Source organism: Monodon monoceros, unplaced genomic scaffold (genome assembly GCF_005190385.1).
Source record: "Monodon monoceros isolate NGI ecotype Baffin Bay Population unplaced genomic scaffold, NGI_Narwhal_1 Super_Scaffold_8, whole genome shotgun sequence".
Taxonomy (NCBI): Eukaryota; Metazoa; Chordata; class Mammalia; order Artiodactyla; family Monodontidae; genus Monodon; species Monodon monoceros.
Genome location: NW_021703785.1, coordinates 59,878,820 through 59,889,605, shown reverse-complemented (window position 1 = coordinate 59,889,605; position 10,786 = coordinate 59,878,820). Strand labels below are relative to the sequence as shown.

The 10,786-nt window shown below is 41.5% G+C and overlaps 1 protein-coding gene across 2 annotated transcripts in view; it reads right to left on the bottom strand.

Moving 5' to 3' along the window:
* Positions 1 to 5,875: 5,875 nt before the first annotated feature.
* VPS36 (vacuolar protein sorting 36 homolog) overlaps positions 5,876 to 10,786 on the bottom strand; it is a 31,215-nt gene continuing 26,304 nt past the window's right edge. The window contains exons 10-14 of one of the 2 annotated variants that reach the window (XM_029209767.1): positions 10,028 to 10,093; positions 8,314 to 8,378; positions 7,683 to 7,767; positions 6,658 to 6,734; positions 5,876 to 6,569 (exon numbers count right to left, since the gene is read on the bottom strand). In XM_029209767.1, coding sequence (XP_029065600.1) covers positions 6,476 to 6,569; positions 6,658 to 6,734; positions 7,683 to 7,767; positions 8,314 to 8,378; positions 10,028 to 10,093 — 387 coding nt within the window. In that variant the 3' untranslated portion in view covers positions 5,876 to 6,475. The remainder of the gene's footprint in view (positions 6,570 to 6,657; positions 6,735 to 7,682; positions 7,768 to 8,313; positions 8,379 to 10,027; positions 10,094 to 10,786) is intronic. The other variant, XM_029209768.1, reaches the window with a different exon arrangement.

The following is a 10,786-nucleotide window of genomic DNA, read 5'->3' as shown; positions in this document are numbered from 1 at the left end:
GCAACCGAGCACACATTTTGGCAGGGGCTTGCTGCTAGTCACAAGAAGGATGCTGCTCGTCACCAGCCACAGATGTCTCTGTTAATGATTTTAGTGCTTTTCTGGATATAAGATGCAAGAAACTGGGCTCATAAAATCTTCTCCTGCAAATATCTAACTATCTGATACCTGTTCTGCCAGTTTTTTCCAGGGCACAGAGTGCCTCATTCCTGATCTCCACCCTGAACTCCTTTCAGGGTATGTTGAAGGTCAGTGACTGCTGGGGCTAGTAACCTAATCGTTGTAGAGACAGGTGGCAAGTGACAATTTTTAGTTGGCAAAGGTCATCGTCCAATTTCACCGTCAGAATTATCTAGTCCAACATCGATTACTCAAGTTAGAACTCTTTTTAAATACATGCCACAGGCCCTGCCATTTTTGGTTTTGAAAGCAAAAGCTCATTTTAAGAGTGGGAGTTAGACACAGCTGAGATTCAGTCCAGCCCTGCCTCTGTAACCTTGGGCAAATACTTAATCCCTCCTTTCCTCCACTGTAAAAGGCATCTAATAATAGTTATATTGAAGTTTTGCGGTGACTGAGTGAAACATATAGAAAGCAACTTGCTCAGTGTTGATCTTTCAGGCACACACTCTTCCTAGAAACCCAAGTGCAAGTGCCTAAATCCAGGTGCAAATGCCCAGATCAATGTGCTTGGTCATTTTTTAAATAAGAGCTTTATTGAGATGCTTGGTCATTTTTGCTTTAATTAGAATACTTGCCAAACTGTATTACTGTTTACTGGACAGTTAAGATAGTTTAATCCTTTCTAAAAGAAGGCAAAACCCTCTTGCACTGTTGGTGGGAATGTAAATTGATACAGCCACTATGGAGAACAGTATGGAGGTCCCTTAAAAAACTAAAAATAGAACTACCATATGATCCAGCAATCCCACTACTGGGCATACACCCTGAGAAAACCATAATTCAAAAAGAGTCATGTACCACAATAATCATTGCAGCTCTATTTACAATAGCCAGGACATGGAAGCAACCTAAGTGTCCATTGACAGATGAATGGATAAAGAAGATGTGGCACATATATACAATGGAATATTACTCGGCCATAAAAAGAAACGAAATTGAGTTGTAGTGAGGTGGATGGACCTAGAGTCTGTCATACAGAGTGAAGTCAGAAAGAGAAAAACAAATACCGTATGCTAACACATATATATGGAATCTAAAAAAAAATAAAAGTGGGGCTTCCCTGGTGGTGCAGTGGTTGAGAGTCTGCCTGCTAATGCAGGGGACATGGGTTCGAGCCCTGGTCTGGGAAGATCCCACATACCACGGAGCAACTAGGCCCGTGAGCCACAACTACTGAGCCTGCGCGTCTGGAGCCTGTGCTCTGCAACAAGAGAGGCCGTGATAGTGAAAGGCCCGCGCACCGCGATGAAGAGTGCCCCCCGCTTGCCACAACTAGAGAAAGCCCTCACACAGAAACGAAGACCCAACACAGTAAAAATAAATAAATTAATAAACTCCTACCCCCAACATCTTCTTTAAAATAAATAAATAAATAAACAATAAATAAAAGTGGTTCTGAAGAACCTAGGGACAGGACAGGAATAAAGACGCAGATGTAGAGAATGGACTTGAGGACACGGGGAGGGGGAAGGGTAAGCTGAGATGAAGTGAAAGAGTGGCACTGACATATATACACACGACCAAATGTAAAATAGATGGCTAGTGGGAAGCAGCTGCATAGCACAGAGAGATCAGCTCTGTGCTTTGTGTCCACCTAGAGGGGTGGGAGGGAGACACAAGAGGGAGGGGGATATGGGGATATATGTATATGTATAGCTGATTCACTTTGTTATACAGCAGTAACTAACACAACAATGTAACGCAATTATACTCCAATAAAGATGTTTAAAAAATATTTTTAAATAAAATAAAAGAAGGCAACATAGATGTGAAGAAAAAAGCTTTCAAAAGAACAGTGGTACTGTCTTGGCTGTATTGAACTAAAACAAGCTGGCTGACAAGATATCTTGAGTTCTTTTTCTGAGTGAGCGACTGGTCTAAGGATCTTTTGCAAATTGTGTAAAATGTATTCACTATATCAATACACCCTTTAAATAAATGGGGAAATGTTTTTCCCCCTAGATAATACTCTGAGAGACAAGCTTTAACTGACTCGTGGTTATCGGAACACAGGGAGGAACACGAATGACTCAATTTTCACACTGTGATAACAAGATCTTACATGTGTGTTAACCTGACTTTTCTGGAGTGCTTCCCACATCATGGATATGGCCCATGCATGGAATCTGAATTAAGACAGTGTATCTCAGAGAGGCTGAGCCCGGACAAGTCTGGATAAGAAGCCTTTAGGGAAGAGGGTAAAGGAAACAGACTTAGGTTTCAGACTCAACTCATGACACATTATAATTCAAAAACCACTCGATATAGTTAATGCTTAACTAGGAATCTACCATGTACAATCACTGACCTAGGCCAGTGGGAACTCCAAAGAAGTGTTATATGATATTCCTTGAACTTAAAGAAACCCAATTTCTCTTGTTTTCTTACGGCATTAAGATAACAATCAGAGAACATGGCAAAAGACAGTCAAGTATATGGGAGAGACAATAACTCTTAATGGAGTTGAGGAATAGCAGAGTTGTGTACTGGAAACAGATTTTTCCAGAACAGGTGGGATTGAGCAAAGCTTGGTTTTGATTATTGGGGGTGGGGGTGGGTGGATGGGAGGAAATAACAAAGGGAAGTCTGGACAAGGACAATGTGCCCCAGGTGCAGGAAGGGACAGACCTCCTCTTGCTCTCTGACCCAATGCCTGCCCCTGACCATCTCTGGGTTCTTGTGAAACTAGTGCACCAGCTTCTCCTCTCCCATGAGGCCTTCCCAGACCCTCCTCCGTCAGAACTGAAGACCTCTTCCTCTGTCCTCCAAGCACGGTACCTGTGCCCCTTCCACGGCACACACTTCGTCTCATCATCAACTAAGGTGGCTATGTGTCTATTTCCCAACGAGGCCATCCTCTTAAAGGCAGGGGCTGCATCTTATTCACTTCTGTATCCCCCAGTGGCCCTGTTCCTCACACAAAGTCGACAGGTATTCAAAAACGTTTCTTTGTATTGAATTGAATGGGAGATAAAGTAGGGTAAAGTGAAGCCAAATGATAAATAGGCATACACGTTGGAGGTCATTCATTCGGTAGACATTTATTGAATGCTTACTGTGTGCCAGGCCTCGCTCTAGGCTCTGAGGACACATCCATGAACAAAACAGATAAAAATCTCTGCCCCTGTGGAGCTTACACTTATGATCTATCATAAGGGATGGGATTAGCAATACATTTACATAAATTCAACCATACCTATCAGCAAAGTGAAAAAAAGAAACATTTAAATAGTTTTAATTATTGGTACTACAAAAGTCTACTGTTGATATGTAGTTTTTTATTATATATTTTACTTACTATATTCATAAAATATTCATACCCATGTATCACCCTACAGGCATTCGAATTGTAAGATTATATAGAGGTTTTCAAGGATCATTGTGAGCATGCTCGATTCCATCCATAGCACAGCCCTTAAAACCCACCCACCTTCTGAGCTGTGACTCTGTCGTACCACAATGGAAACTCTGAGACTCTTGGGCAAAGGAGAACCATTTTAAGTATTTGAGCATGAGAATGATGACATGATAAATGCTGGTCGGTTTAGTCTGGTAACAGGGAAGAAGAGATAGTACACTCACACAAATACACACAGTCAGTCGACAGTGGAATTCACGTCACGAATTAAAAATAAAACGTTTGTGAGCCATTTCCCATTCTTTTAAAACGACTAAAATAGTAGGAGCTTGAGGTCATAAATGTTTATAATGAACTCTTGATTATAAAATCTAAAAGAAAAAATCTTAACACATGGGCTTATTCTGACTAAAGGGTTATCATTTTCATATATTTTCCAAAGAGTATTTAAAAAGAACACCAAGTTTAGAAAAACTCATTTTTAAATTTTGCGATAACTGCAAAATGACTAGTATATATTAATACCAATCATTTAACCCTGAAAACATTCTTCACTTGTACAGTGTAAAAAAATTTTTGACAGTATGTGGCTAGAAATATTCTACTACCATAAAGCTACAAACGGATTTATGCTCCTAAGAGCAAAGTTAGAAAAGCAAAAATAATATTATAATAGTGATAAGCACCAAGACAGAACTTTTTTGCACTTAGGGCCTGATTGGTTGTATTTAAACATAACCTCTACCAACAAAGGACCAAAATGACACCTTATTTGGCAAAAACAAGGAAAAAAAGAAAAAAGCATAAAAATATACATACAGAGGTCTGGAAACTGAAGAATGCCCACTTTAAAACAATAAAATCGTCCATACCTGTTTTTTAACTAATGTGACATTTGCAAAATATATCCATGTCACTTTTCTTCCTCTTTAGTTCACTTTATACAATTCAGACTGCTCCATTTTCGTTCATGTGTTGTCACACTAGTGTAAATAAATATTCTGAATTATAGGAGTTTGCTGTAATGAATCCAGACCATTAGAGCCAGACCCAGTAGCTCAAACAATCTTAGTTGCAACTCATTCCAACTAGTGAAACAGATTATTTATCTGTGTAGTTTTAAAAAGCCTTAGACAGATGAGATATCGTGTGTGTGTGTGTGTGTGTGTGTGTGTGTGTGTGTGTGTGTGTGCACATACAAGTTTGCCAGGGCAGTGTGAGAGTGAGTGCATCCCAGAGAGAGGAGTGATATACAAACAACCGTAACAATGGCCCGAAAGGCTTAGGTAGCCAGACACTGAATTTCCCCCCAAACAAACCTGAGGCTGAGCGATGGGGGTATTAAGGGATCTGTCAACACAACGTGGAATCAGTGACAGGTTCGGAAAACAAAGACTAAGGCGGGATGCCTCGGCCACAACATTCCCGTGACACCGGAGGATGCAGAGCAGTGACAGGGATCAGGGACTGACTCTGGCTGCACTGGGAGGGATTCCCTGGGTTCGCAGCTGAGGATCCCTGGACCTTCCCCAAAGGGCATTTGCAGAGGCCCCAGCACTGGCCTTCCACCTCTCTCAGCGAGGACATCTCAGGGGTCCCAGGGTCTGAGCTTGGGTATCCCCACCTCCCGGTCTTAAAGGTTCTCTCAATACAGATACTATCCCTTCTAGATGCTTGGCCAAAACCCATCACTACCTTCCACTGCCAATTCAGTCTTAGAAAGGGGTTCTCCTTCTGTCCCTTTGGGGTCCCTGAGTTTGAGGTAATGCCAACATACCGTACGCTACGTAGCAGTAACAAAGTCAGGCAGTCCACTGGAAAACTCAAGCAATCTAGATTCAATATATTAGCCGGTTTTTGTTATCTCAGTAATACTTTTTAGTGAGACAGTTTCTCCACACAACTTAGAATGTGTGGGGTAAAGGAAAAAAATATTGCTAGAATATGATAGAAAGATTTTAAAAGTTCAGCATTGAAACTCCTTCTTTAGGGAAGGAAAAGGAGACATATTATGTTCCCACTCTCTATTTTCCATCCTTGGCTTTGAGGTACAAGAGCACCAAGGTTCCTGTAAAGCGAGTTAAAGGTCCTGCCAGTCCCTCTACCCACACAACAATCCTAGGGAAATCCTGAACCGTCTACTTTCCAAATCTGTAACCATATCTCTAGGCATGTCTATACAGCTCGTTCATTCACTTTCAAAATCTACAGCATTTTTGAAACAAAATGACATAGTTGCATTCTTTAAATGCCAGCCATGAAATCATCACTTAAAAAAAAAGAAACTCGTCAGATTATGTATATGTAAGTCAAATAAAATTCTCTCTTTTTTTTAAGGTGCTTTATTTGGTCTGCTGAAGACATGCCTATGGCTGCTTCTAAAAGCCCTTAGGAAGAGCCTCAGACGATATCCTGCAGTTGGATATTCTGCTCCAATGTCATCAGGCTCTTAAACTACACTGTAGGTATAAATTGTTTCATGAAAACCCCCCAAAATGTGCACACTAAATGCAGAGAAAAACTTCATTTATAATTCAGGTGAATTTTAGTCACACCAAAATAATGATCTAACCTGTCCAAACATGCAACTTCACTCTTTCTTCCCCCATGAACTAAATTCTCTTCTTTCAAAAATGGTCAGATTTGAAGATCAAGTTAAAATCCACCATATTTCAAGTTAAACTCGGAGGGTTTCTATACAACTGTAGCATGATTTCGAATTCATATTGGCATTCATCTTTCTATATTTTCCTATATTTATCCTAAAGAAACTTCCTGGATCATAATATTTAGGGAGAAATTAAAAGGCTTTTATATTATACTGTGAAGTTCCAGTAAATTCTCGGTTTATCAGGGTTTACCCTTAGCTCAATGTCATACAACCTCTACATGATGCAAGTATCCCGGTAACAAGTTATTTCAAATACAAAACTCTTAGCTCTGTGTCATAAATAAATTTGGGTAAAACCGCAAGCCTTCCACTGAGTCATCTCGGCAAAGATGGCCCATCTTCTCGGCAAGAAGCAACCTAGGAGTCAAGGGATAAAAACACCATCATCCACCCATTCAGAAACACAAATGATTAGTTGTAAGTGACGAGCAAAGCCCTTGCTTACCTTTCTTTAGCCAGGAGGACAGACATTCCCACAAGCTTAGCAAACTCTTCTGATGTTAGAGATCCCTTTTCTGAAACCTAACAGAAACACACAGCAGGAAAAAATGTGATCATTTAGGCCACCTAGGTACTAACCTGGGGGTACTATCTACCAGTATACTTGGGAAATAATTTACTGAATTTTCTACTAAACTCCAGACTGTTCACTCTAGAACTAAATCTTCTTCACTAATGCTTAAGACTACAAAAGTTGAAGAACCCAGAACAAACACGGTGAAGGCTAAAACATCATGAAACCCTATATAATATAAAAAAGGCAATACACTAATGCCTAAAAAGAACTATTCCACAGTCTGAAAAGGAACATATAACAAACTCTAACTGAGTGCATAGTACATGCGCCACTGAAGGACCGTTATACATAGGATTAGTTTTAAATATGTGATAGAAGTATCTATAGCCTTGGGACTTTCATCGAGTTTAAAATAAGAAGTATAATAACTGCGAGTTATTCAAATTATACAGGCTCACCACAGAAGCTATGAGACGATAATATTTCAAGGATCCTAACGAGTAACAGCAGTTTGCCCAGTAAAACCCATCTAAACTACACTTGCTTTCCGTATATTTTGAAGCAATTCTTTCACAAAACAATTTGTAGGGTAATGCAGCTTATGTGGGTAATACTGAAAGAAAAACTTCAATCATGGGTAACACTGATTTACAAAGTTCAAAACATATTTTCAAGACTGAGTTTCAAACAGAAAGAGAGCAAGCACCTCACTCATTCTAACTCCCCTTACTCACAAGATGTTATGAGTGTTGGCAAGTTTCAAGGAGCTTTCAAAGTATAAATGTGATGAATAGTTATTCGTTGTTAATGAGAAACCATTTTCAATTGGGTCTGTGAATATTACTTGTCAGTAAAGTTGAATTTAAAAGGAAATCCTGTTTCTCAAGTTGCTAAGCATTGGGGTCTTCTGTGGCAAGGTCTAACAACGGAGGGAGGAAACCGGGTCCCCATACCGTCTCCAAGGCTGAGGCCACTGTTTCCTCCTCCTTGTGGGACTGAAGTTCAATTACCATGACGCCGCTGTCAAACACACGGAGCCTAAAAATCACAGACGGGAGGACAAAGCCGTGAATATCTGGGATCTCGGGCCCCTGAGGAAGTGCAAATATTTTTTACTTTCATTTATGCCAGGACTGAGGGCAATATTAACACAAAAGAACATTTCAAATACAATGACCACGGGTAACTAAGGCCTAATTAAAAAGCTCATGGATAAACAGTTAATGAAGTTCTGAACTATAATCTACATGCTAAATAAACTATGCCTGTCTACTTTTTGTTAAGGGCAGAGGGACTGGTCACTGTGACCGCACGGGAGGAGCCCACGTTCTCACCTCCTGCCCCAGCGGCAAGAGGCCGACTACCAGCCCCTGAGGCCCCGCACAGCCCTGATAAGGATGGAAGCCGGGTTGACAGAGGTGTCCGTGGTGCCGGGTGAATTCTGCCCATGTGTGATATAAACTTCAAGAGGGGCAATATATATGCTGGTTCACCACGCAGGATGGCAGACCTGCAGGGCTGTCCTGTCTACTCAGGGTGGAATCGTGCCTAGAGCTGGCAAACTTCCTGCAGAGGTTCTTTTACCTGAGAGGTAATTTCAGCTCTTCCAGCATCTTGCACGCATTCACTAAATCTTCTGGTGAGAGCAACTGGTGGGGAAAAAAAATCCAGTTTACACTGCAAATTAAGAGTGATGCTATATAATTATAACGACCACTAAAACAGAAGAGGATAGTGTAAAATTATCACGTAGCAAGGATTTTAGGTGGCTTAGTCACTACAAGGCAAATAGGATTAACAAAGAAGCAAAAGACTTCTTTTCATTAAAGCAGTACTATCCATAGAAATATAATACAAGTCATGTACGTAATTTAAAATCTTCTAGTAGCCACATTAAAAGAAAATAAACAGGCGAAATTCATTTTAATACATATATTTTATTCAACCTAATAGATGCAAAAGTTCACCATATAATTGATATAAAAAATCATTAATGAGCTAATTAACACTTCTTTATTCTGTACTAAGTCTTCTAAATCCCGTGTGTAATTTATGCTTACAGCACATCTCAATTTGGACTAACTACATTTCAAGTTCACAGTCATCACATGTAGCTAGGTAGAGGCTACCCTTCCAGACCACGTGGGCTTGAAGAATCGGTCCTGCGTGGTGGTGACCAGCACAGGTGTCAGTCACACAGAATGGTTCTGGAGCCAGCCTGGGTCCCAGTCCCTGTTTAAAACACTGTCTCCAAGTGCAGCTGTGGTCAAGTTACTTAATCTTTCTAAGCCTTAATGTCCTCATCCCCTAATCATCCCCTAAATGGGGACAGTAAAAGTAGCTACCTCACTGAGTTACTGGGAGGATAAATGGATAACACGTGCAGAGTGATGGTAAGTATCCACTGGTGGCAGTTATGATGACTGTTCAAATAAAAATGCAGAACAGAGGCTTAACCCGTGAGAACGGGGTGAGCGCTGGAGAGATGTGTGTGAGTTGTCTGCGTGGAGGTGACTGCTGACGCCACAAGACTGTGTTCTACTTCAAGGGCACAGAGAGTGCACAGACAGACCCTTGGAGGCCAAAGACAGCTAGCTGGGTGTTGAACAGGCAGTGAGAGCTGAAGTATAGCCACTGCTGATTCTGAGCCAAAGAGGCAGGGCGGCTTTCTTTCTGTATCACCTACGGGCAACCTGAGTCCAACCAGGTTCACTCAGAACAGTTAACTATCACAGAGAAAGGGCATCAGGCACAATCTTGTTCATCACAATACAAACACAGACTCTGAGCTTTAAGGTATCATTCGGTCCAAACTCTATTTTATTTTATTTTTTTAGTTTTATTTTTTTTTGCGGTACGCGGGTCCCTGACCACTGCAGCCCCTCCCGCCGCGGAGCACAGGCTCCGGACGCGCAATCCCAGTGGCCACGGCCCACGGGCCCAGCCGCTCCGCGGCACGCGGGATCCTCCCGGACCGGGGCACAAACCCGCGCCCCCCACATCGGCAGGCGGACCCCCAACCACTGCGCCACCAGGGAAGCTGCAAACCCTATTTTAAAGGTAAAAAAACCCCTGAGCTCCAGAGAGGTTAAGGAAGCTACTCAAGGGCATTCAGCAAAACCAGGAACAGAATTTATCTCCTAGATCCCAGGGCAGTATTCTTTTCACTGTGCCACACTGCTTCTCAAAATAGTTTTGATATTCACAACCCTTCCTCAAATTGTATTCACTGTAGGGGAATTTGTATTGTATCGAGTCTATATTTAGCTAAAAGAATATCTAAATATTCTATTCTTACCTCCATTCCTCGAGCTCGGTTTACTAAACAGTACACCTCCGTGAGTGACATTATTCCCCCTCGTTCCTGTTAAAATATAAAATAAAAAGCATTATAATTAGGACCAGTTAGCATTTCTTAACAGAAATCATAATCAGAGTGAAATCAGAAATCATAAAATCTCTTAAGAAGCTTTTGAAAACTATATTTACACACAGGGAACCAATTCAGATACCACGAGGCACTTCAAATTCCATATTTGGACTTTACTGTCATTATTACTTTTAACATTTTAACATTTACTTAAATGAAAAGAGGGGTTGTACACCATGTTTCAGTGTATTTATTTATTTTTATAAAGTTATTTATTTATCTTTTTTTTTGCGGAACGCGGGCCTCTCACTGTTGTGGCCTCTCCCGTTGCGGAGCACAGGCTCCGGACGCGCAGGCTCAGCGGCCATGGCTCACGGGCCCAGCTGCTCTGCGGCATGTGGGATCTTCCCGGACCGGGGCACGAACCCGTGCCCCCTGCATCGGCAGGCGGACTCTCAACCACTGCGCCACCAGGGAAGCCCTATTTATCTTTTTTTTTTTTCTTTTTGGCTGCATTGGGTCTTCGTTGCTGCACACAGGCTTTCTCTAGTGAGAAAGTGTCTAGTGAGAAGTATCTAGTGAAAGTGTCTAGTGTAGAAAGTGTCTTCTCTAGTGAGAAGGTGTTCGGGCTTCTCATTGCGGTGGCTTCTCTTGTTGTGGAGCACGGGCTCTAGGAGCACAGGCTTC